This window comes from Podarcis bocagei (genome assembly GCF_964188305.1).
Source record: "Podarcis bocagei genome assembly, chromosome: 10".
NCBI lineage: Eukaryota > Metazoa > Chordata > Lepidosauria > Squamata > Lacertidae > Podarcis > Podarcis bocagei.
In genome coordinates this window covers 69,511,345-69,530,942 of record NC_138135.1, presented here as the reverse complement: position 1 = coordinate 69,530,942, position 19,598 = coordinate 69,511,345, and the positions used below count along the sequence as shown (strand labels likewise).

Sequence of the window (19,598 nt, the reverse complement as noted above, 5' to 3'; positions counted from 1 at the left end):
TAGGTCCAGTCGTGACCGACTCTGGGGTTGCGGCGCTCATCTTGCTTTATTGGCCGAGGGAGCCGGCGTACAGCTTCCGGGTCATGTGGCCAGCATGACTAAGCCGCTTCTGGCGAACCAGAGCAGCACACGGAAATGCCATTTACCTTCCCGCCAGAGCGGTACCTATTTATCTGCTTGCACTTTGATGTGCTTTCGAACTGCTAGGTTGGCAGGAGCAGGGACCGAACAACGGGAGCTCACCCCGTCATGGGGATTTGAACTGCTGACCTTCTGATCAGCAAGTCCTAGGCTCTGTGGTTTAACCCACAGCACCCCCGTGCCCCTAGCAGCACCTTAGAGACCAACTAAGTTTGTCATTGGTATGAGCTTTTGTGTCTGCATGCACATGAAGAAGTGTGCATGCACACAAAAGCTCATACCAATAACAAACTTAGTTATCTGAAGAAGTGTGCTTGCACACGAAAGCTCATACCAATGACAAACTTTCTTGGTCTCTAAGGTGCTACTGGAAGGAATTTTTTAATTTTTTAATTTTGTTTCAACTACGGCAGACCAACATGGCCACCTACCTGTAACTATGTCTTAGGGTAGAGCTGTTGGCATAGGATACGACCCAGAGAGGGACATCTCAATGCCGCTAGCTTCCAAGTGTTATTTTTCTAATGTGACGACATATTTGAGTTGATCCAGAATCTCTCTTGCAAGATTGCTGAACTTCAAACGCTGCCCAGTTTTGTTTAACTCTCATCTTTTGATTGTAGGCTGGTGGCTTTTTTCTTTTTTTACTCCTGTTGCTGATCTTTCTGCTGTTGCGATCTAATGTTTCCCCCGGCAAGTCTGCAGCTACTATACATATCTCTAACAGTTGCTTGCAAATGTCCCCGTAGTTTAAGCCCATGCTTGTAGCTGTTTTATATACCAGCTAAAAGTAGTAACCATTCTAAAGCTGCCAATACACTAATGGAAATCCTGGATTGTATCCAACTAAGTTCTGTTCAGAGTACATCCACTGAGAACAATGGACCTGTGCTAACTTTGCAGATTCATTTCAATGAGTAGTAGACATATACTACTCTGAGTATGGCTAAATTGGATACAACCTATTGACATTTACGGCTGTTTTGTATGCTTTGAGCTTTAGCAATTGTAACCCAGAATCAAAATTTTGGCACGTTAGATTTCTTATCAAAACGAAGGCTTCAATATCCTTAATTGTTAAAGGAATACTGCTATGTTTTAAATCTGGATGATTTTTAAATCATTGCAAAGTGAAAAGCAAAAATAACACGACCAAATCTCAATTTAGTTTTTTTGGGGAAAACACACATCTTTTTTAATTTTACACTAGATAACTGTAATTTTGAACATGGTTCCAAAGCAGATACCAGCCCCGCTCATAATGCATGCACTAATTAACATAAACGCAAGCAGGCACGTTGCAGCCATTTTATCAGGATCTCCCCCAACCGAGTTCTGTAAGGATTCTTGAGGAAGCTGGAAATGGCTTGCACAAGAGTCTCTATGATATGAACGGTAACTGGGGAAAGATACAGATTTTGCGGCTCACTCCCCCAGAGTTACTAAACTCAGTAAAGTCTGCAAACTGGTGCAGCCTCCTTACATAGCGATGCGATTGTTCATTCTTTTTGCAATGGAATCTTTACTCTGCTGATGCCTGTATTCTTTTTCCGTAATCCTACCACCGTTCATTGTAGGTCTGATGAAAGTGATTCCTCTCTCTCGGAGGTACACAGGTACTCTCTCTTCCTCCTTCCCATCTTCTGGAATCTTATTGATATGTTTAATACCTTACTGCAGTTCTTAAGTTAACTAACTCTTTTCTGCATGGCTTTCTTTATTCCGTGTCCCCTCCAAAACATTCATATGTTCCTTGCATCATTTTATTTTTATTGTGATGGAAATGTAAAACATTTGGTGTGGGTTTTTTCTTTGTCCAGCATGTGTACTTTTTATAGCATTCAATGGGCAAAAATTTGTGTTTGTGTGGTTCACTTCTTTTTGTTTAAACATATTTTTCTTTCTTTTAAATCCCTGGGAAACACGATAGGTCAATATACACCCTTTTTGTTGTTCTCAATCTGCTTTGTTGATAGCGAAAAGCTATATTGAACTGTGTGGTAAAAGTCAGGGTTTTTTTTCCGTATATCCTGTGCCGTTGTTCACAATAATATTGTATTCTAAAGAGGGGCAGAATAGCATATCTGAAGGGGAAAATCTGTTTCACCAAAAAAGAGCAAATAGCAGTAATTACTAGCATTTTTATTTCCTATAGCTTAGGTACTGAGCAGAGATAACTGTGTTTCCTTTCTATAAATAAAGAGGCTAGGAGATATATAAGCAACTTCTAAATGAGCCGAATACAGAAAGGGATAGGAGTTCCATTTCTTATTATCCTGAATTCAGATTACATGTTCAGACAAATTGGCCCTGTATGCACTATACATTTACAGCAGTGTCATACTACTTTAAACATCCATCGCTTCTCCCCACCCCCACCCCGTACCAAATCCTGGGATTTATAGTTTGTTCCAGGTGCTGAGTGTAGTTAGGAAAACTCTATTCCCTTCATAGATCTACATCTCCCAGAGTGGTTTAACAATCAATAATCCCTCTTCCCTGGGAACTGTAGCTTTGTGAGGGGAATAAAGGTAAAGGGGACCCCTGACCATTAGGTCCAGTCGTGACCGACTCTGGGGTTGCAGCGCTCATCTCGCTTTATTGGCCGAGGGAGCCGGCGTACATCTTCTGGGTCATGTGGCCAGCATGACTAAGCCGCTTCTGGCGAACCAGAGCAGCGCATGGAGACGCCGTTTACCTTCCCGCCAGAGCGGTACCTATTTATCTACTAGTACTTTGATTTGCTTTCGAACTGCTAGGTTGGCAGGAGCAGGGACCGAGCAACGGGAGCTCACCCCGTCGCAGGGATTCGAACCACCGACCTTCTGATCAGCAAGCCCTAGGCTCTGTGGTTTAACCCATAGCGCCACCCGCGTCCCGTGAGGGGAATAGGGCTCTCTTAAGTACACTCACCACCCTTAACTACAGTTCCCAGATTCTTTGAGGGAAGCCGTGGCTGTTTAAAGCTGTAAAAGCACAGTGCGATGGGGCCATGGGTAGGATCAACTGTATTCTCATATTTTGCAGCTGTGTGTGAGCTTTTATATTGCACACAGAGCTCCTCTGCCTTCAACAGCTCCTCCATTCATTTAAACCGAGGAAGTAGGTCAATGTGCGCATCTCTCAGCACATCCCACTTTTTCTCCTTGATGTTTGTCACAGTACTTTGGACAGTCATCCCCCTTTCTCTCTCCAGTATGGTCATTTGTAAGGGTTTCCTTGTAGTTGTTGTTTTTATGTTAGTTTATTGTGTATCAGCCACACAACCTATGCACTGCCCTTTCAAAGGATATATGTAACCTCTTCTCTGCTGTGTCACCTGAGAATTCTGCTGAAGTCTTCTACTCTTCTCTTTCTTGCTGATACCTGGTTTGCACTATGCATGTCTACAGTCCACTTTAGGGTGTGTGTGTGGTTTTTTTTAAAAAGCAAGCAACGTCACTGGGCTTTCAATAGGCATCTCTGCAATCCTTTATTGTGTCTTAAATGCTGGAGCTTCAAAGCAGCAGGGAATTCAGTTTCTCCCCTGTTCAAAAGCAATTGCATTTGTAAGGAAAATCTGGAATTGGGTCCAATTCTTCCTTAAGTGCCACATCAGGTTAGAAGACTAAATGCTCCACGTGCTGCATGCATCTACCTTGACTATACATTTCTTGCCAGGATAACTTCGACTGCATTTCTCAAAATGTATATGCTACTCACTTCCTTCTGACTTGGCATCCAATTTAATACTTTCACTTAAATTAAATTTAACACACACGCACACACAGCTCACCTTTCTGCCCACTAAGGAGGCTTCAAGGGGTATTGGTGTCCCCGTTTGACAGGATAAAATACATTTTAGCTTTGACTTAACTACTGTTAATTCTGCCATGGATGCAACGCTTTTGTTAACGGAACCCAAAACTGCATGCAGACTGAAAGTCAATTTAGTTCAGGGACGAGGAGGAACCTGTTGCTCTCTAGATGTTGCTGGTCATCAACTTGCCTCATTCCTGATCATTAGCTATGTTGGCTGGGACTGATCGGAGTTGAATACCAACAACGTTCAGATGGTATGGGGTTCTCCAGCCCTGGATCAGTTTTTTATGTATCCAGTCAGTCTAAGCACCCATTCATACTTCCAATTTCTGTAAAGGCTAAGCCCTTCATAGAAAAGTGAGTTGAAAACATGGGAAATTTTCCTCACCTGAAACGGCCTCTATGAGAAAATAAGCAAAGGCATCCTTCTATCCCACATGGACGATTCCTTCATGCATTTCTTTGTGCAGTTTCCCTGCTACCTTTCTGCCCTGTCAGAGACCCAAAGAGATGAACTAAAACAGAACGCAAGAATCCAACAATATTATACAGTGGTGCCTTGGTTGTTAAATGTAATCCGTTCCGGAAGACTGTTTGACTTCTGAAATGTTAGACAACAAAGGGGTGGCTGCAAGTTCAATTGGAAAAATTGAATAACTCACAGCAGAAGTCATTCAACTTCCGAGGTGCATTCGAAAACGGAAGCAATTACTTCCGGGTTTTCGGTGTTCGGGTTCCGAAACGTTCGGCTTCCGAGATGCTCGAAAACCAAGGTACCACTGGAAAAGTCATAATCGGTGGCAGACCTTGGGGTCTTGAATTTCAGCAGCGACCTGCGTGACACAAAAATTCAGGGCCCCTCTCTTCTCATGCTCCATTCTAAATCATAGTTGGGGCATTCCCTGTGGTTCCCCAAGGCTCTGAACCCAGTTTGGTGTGTTAATGTGTGAAATGGTTCCCTGTTGGAAATCCATGGCATCAACAAATTCTAAGACGGCCAGTCCTTGTTCCAGGAAATTGAGATTGTGATCTGATTCGTCAGGGCTCTCACTGTATTCTTAAACAAGGGCTGCTCAATGTTTAAAGCAAGCACAGGGCTGCCGAGCAGGTTGAGGACATAGCCAGGTAAACAGAGAGTACACCTAGAAGCTCTCACATCTGAGGGTTGTGGGGTCCACTCTGGCTTGCAATGGAAACATTCCATGCTAAAAGCAACATGCAAGCTGCTTTCAACATGATGAACATCCCCTGAGCTCTGCTTCTGCTTCCCAAGGCAGCTGCCTCCTGAACTGCCCATATGGTTGAGTTGGCCCTGAAAGCATTAATTTTTAAATTTAGTGCAAAAAAATGTAAGAGACCAGATGCATGGAAAAACAAACATTTCCCTTCTATACATATGAGTGTAGCAGAATTCACATGACTTTAATCTAGCTGCTTTCTTGCAAATCAAGCAGTACTAAAGGAATCAAACCAATAAGGGCTAAATTCAACCAGAGCCAATAGTTAAATGTCCTGAAACAAGCCTCTGGAAAAATGAAGGGGAGACCAGCTTTGAAACACATCCTGGCACAGAGAAAAATTGTACCTTACGACTTCCAGTGGGCGGAAATTGGTATTGGTTCAAATTTGAATCCCATCAACAATTGAGCTAAAAGTGTGGCTTTAAAAACGTCAAACACAGCATGTATGACATTATAAAATTAGGACCTTTCGTTTGGGGGGAAAAACGCATCACAATTTTAATGAAGTTTTTTCTACCAGATATTCTTATTCAGCTGACCATGTTCTAGATGAGCTGGTTTCTCTGGCACAGAATTTGGATCTGTATGAGTGGGTGGTCTGGATTGCAGAAGGCGCCCAATGCCCTAATCTGATGGAATTCTGGAAAGTCTCAGAATTCTGGAGTTGGAAGGGACTGTGAGGGTCATCTAGTCCAACCCCTGCAATGTGGGAATCTTTCACCTAAAATGGGGCTCAAACCCAGAACCCTGAGATGTGCTGTTCCTCAGCTTTTGCAGAGCAATGCCAGTGGGTGCTCTTGGCTCAACAAAATGATCAGGGTTGACCCCACCGTCAGTGCTAGTGGTGGAAATGTCCTTTGTGGTAGGAGCAGAATACTTGAGCTTACAGTCTGCTGTATATAAATAGGTCAACACATTTGCCTGCCTTATTATACAGATCCCTGTAAGATCTCTCCGGAGTCTGGCAGGGTGGGGGAAATGTATGATGTACGGTGGAGAAATGACCTGTCACAAATTCTAATCCATTGTATCATTTGTTTCCTTTTCTAGAGGCATAATCAACCCATTCTCTTCGTCCAAATGCGTCAGATCTTCTCCAATTCATTGTATCCACATTGCTGAAGGTCATACGAAGGCTGTGCTTTGTGTCGATTCTACTGACGACCTCCTCTTTACAGGATCAAAAGGTTTGACATGTCTCTTGTTGGTCTTGCAGCTTTCTGAATCCTCTTCATATACCCATGGGGCTACCCAAAGAGAGAAAGCTGACTACTAAGAAGGGAGGCAAGCAATTGATGGAGAGATCCACTGTGAGGCAGTGTCTTTATCACAAATAATTGGTAGCTTTGGAGTTTTGCAGAATTCTTCATCAGGCCAGAAGTTAAAGAAGGCAGGGAGTGGTATTGAGAGCAAGAGGCTGGCTTGATATTGAAGCCACAGTCTGGAGTGGTGATTCACCAACCACAGAAACTTCCTGGGAAAGAGGAATTTGGGTACCGCTATAGGTGTCCTGATAATTAACACATTGTGTTTTTCGTGGAGCTCTCTTCAAGGCTATTCACAAGCCACTGTTGTTTCAGAGTGAGGCAGTTAAGTAGTTTTGTGTACAGGCTGCAAGGAATATAGAACACTGGTTCTGTGAGAGCTTCACTGGTAGAGATCGAAGGTTTTCCCTTTCAAAGGTCTGTGGCTGGAAAGTCAGTCACCACAGAGAGAGAGGGGGCTGAATCAAGAAAGACTTTATTTTGTGTGCATGAAAGGTAGAAGCGCTGGTGCAAGTAACACCACACCTAGGATGTCAAAACAGGTTCAGTTATGGTTTCACAAAACACAGAAAGATTCAGAGCAGCCATCTGTGGCATTGCTAATAGTGTACATAAGCTTTTATGGCACATTACATAGAATCATAGAATCATAGAGTTGGAAGAGACCACATACATCGCCCCAACTCCTGAGGCATGCACATTGTGAACAGGCAATGTCCTCAGCGCGCTCCCTGCATAATCATCTTGAAGACAACTGACCATTGCTATTCCTTATATTGCCATACCCTGCTTAAGCAAGTATTACCCAAGTGTTGTCTCCAACCCTCTTAGTTCATCCTTTCTCCTGTTACACCTCATATAGCAAGCTAAACATTTCACATAGGAAGTTCCCGAATTAGCAAACAGGCCATTTTGCCACGGACCACAGTCATTTCATGACCTTTCCTTCCTTACTTACCAAAACCAAGCAAAAGGGCGATTCTAAATAAAAGGGATTTCCCCTTTATCATTATTCAGCGTCTCTTCAAGATGTAATGAAATCTCCACAGCAAAATTGGGAACCAAACAAGAGTATGCTAAAAGACCAGTGAAGCCTACTGTAATATAAAATACAATATAAAATGCATAAGAAATGTGTGTTGTGCTCTTATGGGGCTTCTTACTCCTGCAATTTAGTGGTGACTGGGTGGTATCTAAGTTGTTTTACACACCAAAACAGTATATCTGTGTTGCACAGTATATTACAATGTTATCCACTTTTTAATTTGCTGTTCTTGTTCTGCTTTCTTTTTGTTTAGATCGCACATGTAAAGTATGGAATTTGGTGACTGGACAGGAAATAATGTCTCTGGGTGGTCATCCCAACAATGTAGTATCTGTAAAATACTGTAATTATACTAGCTTGGTCTTCACAGTCTCCACGTCTTATATTAAGGTGTGGGACATCCGCGATTCTGCTAAGTGTATCCGAACACTAACGTAAGTTGCAACTCCGAAAAGCAGAATTTTAATACTAACGTTTGGCATACCATTTTGCAGTGAGCAGTGAGGAAATTGTACTTAACGTTAAATGTAGTTAATCTTAAAGCTCTTAGGCTAAAACCCAGCTACTTTGTTGTAAAACCCATTGAGTTGAAAAACTGCATGAATTTACTAATTTTAAGATGTGCAGCCTAATACAGATTGCCGTGTCTTATAGTGTGGAGGAGTGGGGGATGCAAAAAAGAAAAAGTAGATGCTGTATTTTGTTGTTTTAATGTCTGCTTCCAGGTGGGCACTTAGCACCTGGGTAGCATATAGTAGAGGCTTTATGGACAAAAATGATGAGCTTAGGTGAAGATGGCAAGTAGAAAAGGCTGAAAGAAAGGGATATGAGGTAGCAGGAAGAGTTTTGTTTCTCAGCAAGTTCTGAGTTCACCTCACCCAGTCTCTCCTGTCTCAGGAGTTGTTGCGTGGTGAGTTCCTGCCTCCCACCAGTAGAAATAAAGACACAAGACACATTATATTAGGTTAATGGGCTAAAATTGGCCACAACTTTATTGGTTACAGGTAAAGAGCAGTATTGGCTTAGGCATTGGTCCTATCCGACTATTCGTCTTCAGCCAGTTTGCTTGAAGACCAGGAAGGGTTAACACCAGCAGGGGGAGCCCTGCTGATGCACATCAACTAGGAACTCCCCCGGGGTCACAAATTGGGGACGTGCTTTAGGCCCTGGCCTCCATAGGCTTCGGACAGGGCCACGCCCTCCGGAATCCTTTATCGGACTACCCTCCAATATTTGGGGGAGGTGATGGCGCTCCCCCCAACACATCTACATAACAATACCCCTACCAATGCCTAACCGCCAAAACCAAGGAGTTGTGATGATTTGCTACGAGGTAGGCGAAAAACCAAATGGCCGGTGCCAATTTGCCAAGTGGAAGAAATTCCTACCAGGCCCCTTAACGGCGACCAACCGAGGTCCATAGCAAAGTCAGAAAGAGAACCTTAAAAGGGCGGGCGGGTGCCAGCCCCCGCGCACGTGTTGGGGGCGTGAAGCCTGCAACACTACCTCCTCCCAAGGTCAGAAGTGGCTTTATAGAAAGTCAGACTATGGATTTCACTTTACTTTGAAAGCTTCTCCAAAACTACAGGGCAATGTCTTTCCTGCTCCTGTTTCCTGATACCTTTTTAGCCAGAGAGTAATCTGGCACGGGAAAGCATATAGTCTACCACTGACTTTGGAGGCATCAGTTTACATTTCAAGTTTCCCCCTGCATACTGACGTCTTCAATTTGTACATGCAACCTGGTCGTGTGATGGCTCAGTCCATGTGCCAATTTTTAGAACTCTTGATTTTTTGGAGACCTCTGAAATGGATTGATTACTTACACATGGTTTTGGGCAGTGCTTTTTTCGGGGGGAGGGCGTGCAGAGGTACGCATACCCCTAAACATTTGCAAATCTTTTGTCCATTTACTGTATTGATTTTTCCCAATTTGAACTATAAAATTCTGATTTTCTTGAGTCAAAATGAGAGTACCCCTAAATGTTTTTTTAAGGAAAAAAGCACCTGGTTTGGGGAATATTTTATTCACTGTAACTAGAACTAGAAGTAACTAGAAAAGTCAGCAAACATTGGTCATATTGTGGCATTTGAATCTCCCTTGTACTCTTGAACCTGAAAGGCTCACCCTAACCATGTCTGTCATTTTCCCCAGTTGCCTGCTTAGAATATTTCGGCTAGACTGGGCAATAAACATACAATTGAGATATAAATAAATACATTGGAATTGTTGCTTATAAGAGGCTTGGAAGCTTTGCACGGATGATCCCCCTCATCCTTTGTCCACATTCAGAATACAATGTGCTTGTGGGATTGATGGAATTACTTGGTGTGTGTTTTCCCCTCTTAGATAATTGCAAGTTTATTTTCCTCTTGTTTCTCTGCGTGCAAAACTCAGGTCTTCGGGCCAGGCGATGCCAGTAGATGCATGTTCTGGCAGTACCAACAGAACAGTGACGATTCCAGCTGGAGAGAACCAGATCAACCAGATCGCTCTCAACCCAACAGGCACGTTTCTGTATGCGGCTGCAGGAAATGCAGTGAGAATGTGGGACCTGAAGAGGTAAAGCTTTCCAAAATACTTACTGAGCATGCAAAGATCCTTTGAAGCCCAGTGCGGCTGCAGCCAGTGCTCTCCTCATCCCCTGTTTGCCAACTGACACATCCATGGCAATAGTCCATGGTAGGGAACAGCCTATAGGCTTTTGGGTCTATAGGCCTTCTCACAATCTGTTTGCGTTGTGGGAATTGATGCATTATGGCTTTCCCCCATACCTTTCTGCTTATACAAGAAGCCCTGGTCTTGTAGTGGTCAGGGATGATGAGAATTGTAGTCCAAAACATCTGGAGGGCTGAAGGTTGGGGATGCCTGCTGTAGATCGTTCTGCCCGGACACTGAGGTCCAGCGCCGAGGGCCTTCTGGCAGTTCCCTCACTACGAGAAGCCAAGTTACAGGGAACCAGGCAGAGGGCCTTCTTGGTAGTGGTACCCGCCCTGTGGAATGCCCTCCCACCAGATGTCAAAGAGAAAAAGAACTACTAAACTTTTAGAAGACATCTGAAGGCAGCCCTGTTTAGGGAAGCTTTTAATGGTTAAAAGGTTATTGTATTTTAGTGTTTTGTTGGAAGCTGTTCAGAGTGGCTGGGGAAACCCAGCCAGATGGGCGGGGTATAAATAAAAAAATATTATTATTATTATTATTATTATTATTATTATTATTATTATTAATGAATGGTGATGCACCAGGGAATGCTAAAGTTGCCTGGGCAGTGCAGGTCCTCTTGAGTTTCCAGGAAGAGAGGCACCCACACAATGAAGAGCCACAGCATGGATTCATCCCACATAGACCAGGGCTTCTTGTATAAGCAGAAAGGGCTCTTCCCCAACCTTCAGCCCTCCAGATGTTTTGGACTACAATTCCCATCATCCCTGACCACTGGTCCTGTTATGGGAGTTGTAGGCCAGAACATCTGGAGGCCCGTAGGTTGAGGATGCCTGATCTACAGTGATGCCTAAGCCTTTCTGTGGAGTTGAAGTCTGCTAGCCTCCTATTTTTAACCATGATTTTTGGTGTGAAATGCCGCCCACCCTCAGAAGCGGGGTTTTACGTGACTGATGGCATCTAATATGAACTTAGCCAATGAAACAAACAGAGAAGAAAAATTAAGAGGTGCAAATAACACAAAGAATGGCACAAATTTGGGGGGGAAAGAAGTCATAAGTAGAATTCCCAACCTTATATTTACAGCTATTTCTGATCCGGTAGCATTCACCTGCCTTCAAGAATGTCAGTAGGAGAAGATCAAAATACAGCGTTTAAACTACTCTGTCCAAAACTGGATATTCCTGCTGTTACTAATGTGGTGTTTCACTCCCACTTATACCCATATAATCTGCAGGGATGAAAGCCTGATTTCCAGTGAATTTCTGGAAAATGGGCAGGGGATATGCTTTCTTTTCCTTTGAAATAATTAAAGCTAAGTCGCTTTGCCTGTTTCTGTTCATTTTTTTAGGTTCCAGTCTACAGGGAAACTAACTGGTCACCTGGGCCCTGTTATGTGCCTTACTGTAGACCGCATTTCCAATGGGCAAGATCTCATAATTACTGGCTCAAAGGATCACTATATCAAGGTACTGCCTCCTGCATCTTACCACAGGAGTAATACAACAAGCTTCGAGAATAGGTTTCCATTTTCTTTGGTTCTTTCCCTGCAAGATGTGGAAATGCACTGCACTCCATTTCGACTCAGAACAATGCCTGAGGCTGCAATACTATACCCAAAACTAGGGGTAAACCACATTAAGTGCAATGGAACATAAAGACACGTATAGGATGTCACTGCTGGTCTGCCTTTTCTTTTTTCCTTTCCAGAAAAGGCTAGTCAAACTGACATTCTCACCTGTGCCTGGAAAAATATAAATTCAAAGTCAAAAAGTCTTTTGGAACTTCTAGGGTTTTTGTTTCGATGTCGGAGAATAAAATAATTGGATTAACTTTCACTCATTATTCAAGAAAACATACTATTTCCTCCAGGGAGTTTTAAGTTATTTCCTAAATATTAGTGTGCATGTGGACTTACTAAGAGGTGAAAGTCACTTTTCTCCCAGGTATTTGTGCTTAGGTTTGCAACCTAATCTCAGGAATTGCTTTTATTCCCTTCTTTCTTGAAGAATTATTCCAAATGTTATTTCTGGCCTCTCCTTAGTTTTGACATGAAGACTTTATAATGTTTATGGTTCATAATTACCACATAGACAAAAGGGTGTCAAATCTTCTAATCTTCCTATAGGTACCTCTGTTTACATTCCGTTATTGCTAATGATCATCTGGTGATAGTTTGCTATTGAGGCTGTTGTGGTTATAAAATAAGAAGTTGACAGACCGTGTAGCGAAAAGGCCTCAAATTGTTTTCTGTGTAATAATCTGGTGTCCATTCTTTGCGATACTGTGATAGTGAGATGGGAAGAGATAGTAATGGCAACATTTGTCCAAAAAACACACACCTGTCATTTGAGTTAAAGGGGGAAATTAAGTAAATCTGTGCTGGGTTATATATTTCAGATAAGGCATCATTTTTATTGAATTACCATATTTTTCGCTCTATTGGACGCACCGGACCATAGGAGGGGGAGAACAGGGGGAGGTTTTTTTTTTCTTGTTCTCCCCGTCCAAAACAAGGTGCGTTCTGTGCATTCAAAGTGCGCTCACCCGAAGCATCCGGAGCCCAGTGGGAGTTCCCGCTGGGCTCTGGAGGCTTTGGGTTCCTTTTGACCTGCTCTTTGGGGCTGGCGGGGGGGGAGCACTGTTTTCCCCCACCACCAGCCCCAAAGACCAGGTCGGGGAACAGTGGGAAGGCAGCGCTCTGCCTCCCCACTGTCCCCCGAGCTTGTGGGGCTGGTGGTGGGCAGAAGCACTGCTTTCCCCCACCACCAGCCTCCAAACCAGGTCAGGTTTGGAGGCTGCTATCCGCAAGCCTTGGGAGCCCGGTGGGAACTCCCGCCGAGCTCCGAAGGCTTGCAGATATCTGCCCGAAGCCCGGGGCGCGCTGTGCAGCTTTGCGCTCCGAAGGCTTGCGGATAGCTTCCTGAAGCCTGAAGAGTGAGAGGGGTCGGTGTGCACCGACCCCTCTCGCTCTCCAGGCTTCAGCGAAAGCCTGCATTTGCTCCATAGGAGGCACACAAATTTCCCCTTCATTTTTGGAAGGGAAAAAGTGCGTCCTATAGAGCGAAAAATACGGTAGTTAATTATTAAAATAAGTTAGTGGTTGGTACTAAATTATTAAAATCAGTTAGTGGTTGGTACTACTGCACTATTACAAATCCTTTGTAGACATTTGTATAATACTACTGTGTTGAGTGAGTATTTATATTTTGTCAATTCCCAGCCAAGATTATGTTGCAGATTTGAAATTGTTTTGCTCCTATTTCAGATGTTTGATGTAACTGAAGGAGCTCTGGGAACTGTAAGCCCTACACACAACTTTGAGCCGCCCCATTATGATGGCATAGAAGCGCTTACTATTATGGGAGACAACCTTTTTAGCGGATCCAGAGATAATGGAATTAAAAAGTGGGACTTGGCTCAAAAAGACCTCATCCAGGTACTGTTCAAATATAATAGGAACCTTGCGAAACAGAGCTGCCCCCAAACTGAAATTCTTCAGCTACTCCAAAATGAGGCTTCGAAATTTTGAAAGCCAAAAATAATAGTATTTGGGTCTAGAAAACTGATTTTAGAATCTGAAAAGGTTGGATTGAATTTTTTTGTTTGAACCAAAATCAGCTGGGCTTTTCTTTGCCTAAGCAGAGGATTGACAATGTGCAGCATGCTATATGTTGATAGACCTTTATTTGTGGTCCTCAGGCTGCTGGCAGAATTCTGGTAAAATTCCCAGCATCCATCTTAACTGGAAGTTTCTAACCTTCACAATTGCAGAGGATGTGTTTGATCATGCAGTAGAGAAATACGGGAGTAGGAGATAGAACTTTGAAAGCACACAGTCTAATTTCAATAGATGCTATATTGCCAACTTGCTCTGGAGTAAGCAAGCCATAGTTTTTTTAAGAAGTGGACTTAAGTCTTCCATGTTTGAGGACCGCAATTTAATCATGTGAATTGTCCTCTGCTTCATATTATCTGATGCATTTTTCAGAGCTGAACTGCTTACCTTTCCTCTCCTTATGGATGGTGTTGTTTCTCAACCTGATTTTGTGATATGTCTTTTCAGCAAGTTCCTAATGCCCACAAGGACTGGGTCTGTGCTCTTGGACTTGTGCCCGGTTCCCCCGTGCTTCTCAGCGGCTGCCGCGGGGGCATTCTGAAACTCTGGAACGTAGATACATTTGCACCAATAAGCGAACTCAAGGGACACGACAGTCCCATCAATGCCATCTGCACCAATTCCGGCCAGATTTTTACTGCATCAGAGTGAGTTGCTTTTAATGTTCTTTGCACACGCTGCATAGCTGGAAAGAATTCTGAGCATTCCAGTAATAATAATAATAATAATAATAATAATAATAATAATAATAATAATAATAATAATATTATTTATACCCCGCCCTCCCTGGCCAGAGCTGGGTTCAGGGCATCTGACACCAGTAAAATTACAATAAAAACATAATGGGGGGGGGGACCAATTTAAAATACAGGTTAGAATGCAATCTAAAATGCAACCTCATTTTAAAAGTAGCCCATAGATCAAAACCGTAAGGGGAGGGAAACATAAGGGTCAGACTGAGTCCAAACCAAAGGCCAGGCGGAACAGCTCTGTCTTGAAGGCCCTGCGGAAAGATGTCAAGTCCCGCAGGGCCCTAGTCTCTTGTGACAGAGCATTCCACCAAATCAGGGCCAGTACTGAAAAGGCCCTGGCCCTAGTTGAGGCCAATCTAACCACCTTGTTACTTGGGTCCTCCAAAGTGTTGTTATTTATGGACCTTAAGGTCCTCCGTGGGGCATACCAGGAGAGGCAGTCCCGTAGGTACGTGGGTCCTAGGCCGCATAGGGTCTATGCTGGCAGTGAGTGATCTTCTTTGCTTTCCAGTACGTGCAGAAATTCACAGGGTTTGTCTACATTGTGAACCACCAACTTAATATTCTGCACATTTACGGTCATAGATGGCAGAGGTTTAAACTGTGTTATTATTTGGGTTGGTTGGGTTGGTTTAAAAAACTACCTAATGTAAAATGTTAATTGTTTTATATGGAGACATGTATTTTTATTGAATATTATGCTATAAGCTACTTGTAAGGGAAAAGCATAAAAATAGATAAGTTTGTGATATAGCTACTTGTTTGCAGTTAATGAGCCTTTGTTTGTCAAATGGCTTCGATGTCATGCCATAATACTTAATACAATGTATTAAAACACAGCCGTAGCATAATAGCTTATTAGGACTAGTGTAAATGTAAGTTTTCAGGTGTACTGGAGCCTCGTAATTCTGATCAGCTCAAAAGCTTGCTCATGACTATGTGACTTTTACTTGGTACTTATAAATGTTAAGCGCTATTATTTTATTTGGGTCTTTATGCCTAGTGAACCAACAGAATCAATAACATAGAGCAGGCATCACCAAACTCGGCCCTCCAGCTGTTTTGGGACTACAGTTCCCATCATCCCTGACCACTCGTCCTGTTAACTAGGGATGATGGGAGTTGTAGTCCCAAAACAGCTGGAGGGCTGAGTTTGGGGATGCCTGATATAAAGCCTCTTTCAGTGTGCTTCTCAGTCTGTTTCCTATATTTCACAGTAGTGCAATGAAATTGTTGTGGGACGCATTTGAGAATCTTTGCTCTGCTTGAGCTAGCAAGTTTCTAAAAATCACTGAGCTGCGTCACATTCACTTTCTCGAGAGACTGCTTTTGATTAAGGGAACAGTTCAGTGGAAGAGTTTTTGGTTTTTTAATTTGCGGATTCTGCGCTGTGGGTTAAACCACAGAGCCTAGGACTTGCCGATCAGAAGGTCGGCGGTTCGAATCCCCATGACGGGGTGAGCTCCCGTTGCTCGGTCCCAGCTCCTGCCAACCTAGCAGTTCAAAAGCACGTCAAAGTGCAAGTAGATAAATAGGTACCACTCCGGCGGGAAGGTAAACAGTGTTTCCGTACGCTGCTCTGGTTCGCCAGAAGCGGCTTAGTCATGCTGGCCACTTGACCCGGAAGCTGTACGCCGGCTCCCTCGGCCAATAAAGCGAGATGAGCGCTGCAACCCCAGAGTCAGTCACGACTGGACCTAATGGTCAGGGGTCCCTTTACCTTTACCTTACTGTATATAAATGGGGAAACGGCTTTTCTCCGCTTCTTCCTTTTCCCACTTCACGCTAATAGATTTGGTTGCTTAAAAATATTTTGCAGCGATCGGACTGTGAGAATCTGGAAGGCTCCCTGCAGCTTCGATGGACAGATCTCCGATCCTGGTGATGCGAGCGAAGATGTGGCCAGTAATTAAAGACGAGCGTTGCAGTGCTAGACGTCATAGGCACCTGCTTGCAGCTGGAGAGGAAGAAGAAGATGCAGCTCAACTGTACCGTTTAAGTGTGTCGTATTCTGCTGAAACTGCTGCCCTTAAGAACTGCCTTCTGTACTATATTTCAAACACTAGTCTGTTGGTGGTATGCTTGCCTCACATATAACGGCTGGATTTGTGTGCATTTATTAGCTTTGTAAGTTGAACAAACTGGAAGCCTTTCGCCCTGGAATGGTTGTCTCAAGACCTGTAACCTAGGATGTGAAAGTGCCCTCTGTACCTCACTCTCTGACCCCTTCTGTTCAGCTGAGCTTCACTTTATGGTTGTATGGAACGTGCCAGCATATCTCTTGTCTCATTTCCCAAGCCTTTAATGGAAGAGCAGCGGGGGTCCTAAAAAGTTTACTTATGTTTTGCTGCTGTAAGAAACTAAGACTGGAGTGCAAGGGAGGGCGGAGTCTTAGTTTGAGACGGATTACTGCCCTGACTGTGTCATGCTAACAATGAATGCCATACCACCCGCGTTAGTTGTTAGCATTATACTCTTGCTGACCAAAGTTGTGCAGCTGTGTCTACTCTGTGCTCAGGACTAGAAACTAAAATGCTGTCGAGTCATTAACATTTTATTAGTGCTCTGCCTACCACAGTATTCTTACAGAAAAACCTTAATCTATTTTTCTTATGTTTCTGTCATCTCACAACGTTTTATTTAAGAGGAAAAACAAGGTGTCCTTCCTTTTTAACATACTTTGATATGCTGCTAAATATATTTTAGATATGTTTGTTGAACCTTGGAGTTAGTTAAAAGAACGGTAGCAACTGTGTCAACAAAAGGCCGTGTGTAAATACATGGGGTGTAAAGAGAGACTATCTTAACAGTGTGCCTGTGTGGATTTTTTTAATTGCTGTAGATTTGAGTGTGGATATTGAACAAGAGGGTTGTATAATTTATCCAGCTTTTCGGAACATTCATTTGTAAATTCGGCAAGTTTTAGGAACAGTGTTTTATTGGGTTTGCTGTGGGGTAGAGGATATGAACTTGTAAATGTACGGCTTGTGATAGTTGATGCTTACATTAAAAAAAAAAAAAAGACCCACACAATTGAATGTGAACACTTTCATTGCCGTTACTTTTGTTTGGCGCAATACATGAAGAGAAATTAACGTGACACAGGACCCAAGTACTTTACAGAGACGTAAGCAACCCTGTGGCATTCAGACTAAAAAGGGTGCTTTGTCGATTGCTTTCTTACTCTTTAATGGCCTTTGTTAATCCAAAGAGTGGTCATTAAGTGTCAAGGCTTCCGAGTGCCATTGTAACCCTGGTCATTATCTGAAGGTGGATGGCAGAAGGGAATACAAAGAAAATATCTGAAATCTCCACCTTTTTAAAATGCGGAAACTTATTTTGAAATTAAGGAAGAATGCATGTAGCAATCAGCTCACTGATTGCCATCTTTAGTATATCATAGGTAAGGATGTATGACAATTAAAGAAAAAGTAAAAAGCTGGTGACCTCTTTCTAGAGGAGGTATTAGTCAGAGATGCTTGAGGAGGGGGGCATATGTGTCCCCCCCTTCACCTGGCTGAGAGGGAACAAAGGGAACTTGTGGCAGTCTTGGGACTGGAGTAGAGAAGAGAAACAGACCTGTCTTGCTGTCTCCAGGAATCTAAAGCTATGGCATTGGGGAGGAAGATCTGTTGGAGTTTTAATGCTGTGAGCCCTGCCACCTGCCACTCGGTCTGCATACACGTCAGGGCTGGATTTAGGTTTGATGAGGCCCTAAACTACTGAAGGTAATGGGGCCCTTTATATGTCCAGCTGTCCTTTGCCAACAGCAAATTGTCGCTGGTTTTTTGTGTTGAATGTGGCGCTGTGGGTTAAACCACAGAGCCTAGGACTTGCTGATCAGAAGGTTGGCAGTTCAAATTCCCGCGACGGGGTGAGCTCGGTCCCTGCTCCTGCCAACCTAGCAGTTTGAAAGCACGTCAAAGTGCAAGTAGATAAATAGGTACCACTGTGGCGGGAAGGTAAACGGCATTTCCGTGCGCTGCTCTGGTTCACCAGAAGCGGCTTAGTCATGCGGGCCACATGACCCGGAAGCTGTCTGTGGACAAACGCTGGCTCCCTCGGCCAGTAAAGTGAGATGAGCGCCACAACCCCAGAGTCGGCCACAACAGGACCTAGTGGTCAGGGGTCCCTTTACCTTTATATGCTACATGGTAATTTATGGACCTAATAGATATCTAAAGCCATTTGCACATAACAAAATATGTATTTTATCAAAGTAATTGATAAAGAAATGAGCAAACTAGTGATATTTTAGGGAGCAGGCTAGCAGACGGGGCCCATTAATTACATCATAGGAGCCTACACAACACAAAACACTGTTGCTGTATGTAGGTTTTATTTTATTTTTTTATCTTATATTTTGGAAATGTACATCCAGTTTTTCCCCCCTTTAATTTTTTTGGGGCTCCCCAAGAGAGTGGGGCCCTAAACTATAGCTTGTTTAGCTTATACGTAAATCCGGCACTGATACACGTATGCACAAACTTTGTATCACGTATGCACAAACTTTGTATCGCCACAACCACCATCTGTCTCCAGTGACTACCAAGGAAGCCCAACCTACAGTAAGTATTGGGATCTCTGATTATTTCTCACAGCCTGAAAGTGAGGTTCTGAATTTGCCCAAATGGGCAACAGGGTGGTGACCAAACAGGGACCAAGGCTAAAATGTTTTTGGAATACGTCAGCAGAACGACCAGTGAGTGCATTTCAGTTTATAAAAGATATAAGCATAATAATACCGTAGAGAAATTGGCATGTTATACATAAAAAGAATCCTGGAGAAAGAAGAAAGAACATTATATGTAAGTAATGACCACATGGCAAACAAAACAGGATATAAATATGCACGCTTTAAACTTTGTTCAGCAGAAAAATGCACAACTTAACTATTACAAGCACCAATTGTATCAGGAAAAGCAAGTAAGAATTTTAGCAATTATTTAACTCTAAATTGTGCCCTGCAACTTCTACCAGTCCATGCTAGTTCAAAGCTTTACTATGTAACCGTGATAAAGCAAATTTCCTTAAATATGAAGACTAGAAATTAAAAGGAATAGAGGAGGACT

At 43.2% G+C, this 19,598-nt stretch overlaps 1 protein-coding gene across 9 annotated transcripts in view; it reads left to right on the top strand.

The window, feature by feature from the left end:
- Window positions 1–17,559, top strand: part of KIF21A (kinesin family member 21A) — a 96,583-nt gene extending 79,024 nt beyond the window's left edge. For 5 of the 9 annotated variants that reach the window (XM_081211403.1, XM_081211401.1, XM_081211400.1 and 2 more), the window contains 8 exons: window positions 1,719–1,757; window positions 6,234–6,370; window positions 7,747–7,927; window positions 9,892–10,056; window positions 11,507–11,624; window positions 13,424–13,594; window positions 14,222–14,421; window positions 16,346–17,559. In XM_081211403.1, coding sequence (XP_081067529.1) covers window positions 1,719–1,757; window positions 6,234–6,370; window positions 7,747–7,927; window positions 9,892–10,056; window positions 11,507–11,624; window positions 13,424–13,594; window positions 14,222–14,421; window positions 16,346–16,439 — 1,105 coding nt within the window. In that variant the 3' untranslated portion in view covers window positions 16,440–17,559. The remainder of the gene's footprint in view (window positions 1–1,718; window positions 1,758–6,233; window positions 6,371–7,746; window positions 7,928–9,891; window positions 10,057–11,506; window positions 11,625–13,423; window positions 13,595–14,221; window positions 14,422–16,345) is intronic. The other 4 variants (XM_081211405.1, XM_081211402.1, XM_081211406.1 and 1 more) reach the window with 1 other exon arrangement.
- The last annotated feature ends 2,039 nt before the right edge of the window (window positions 17,560–19,598 follow it).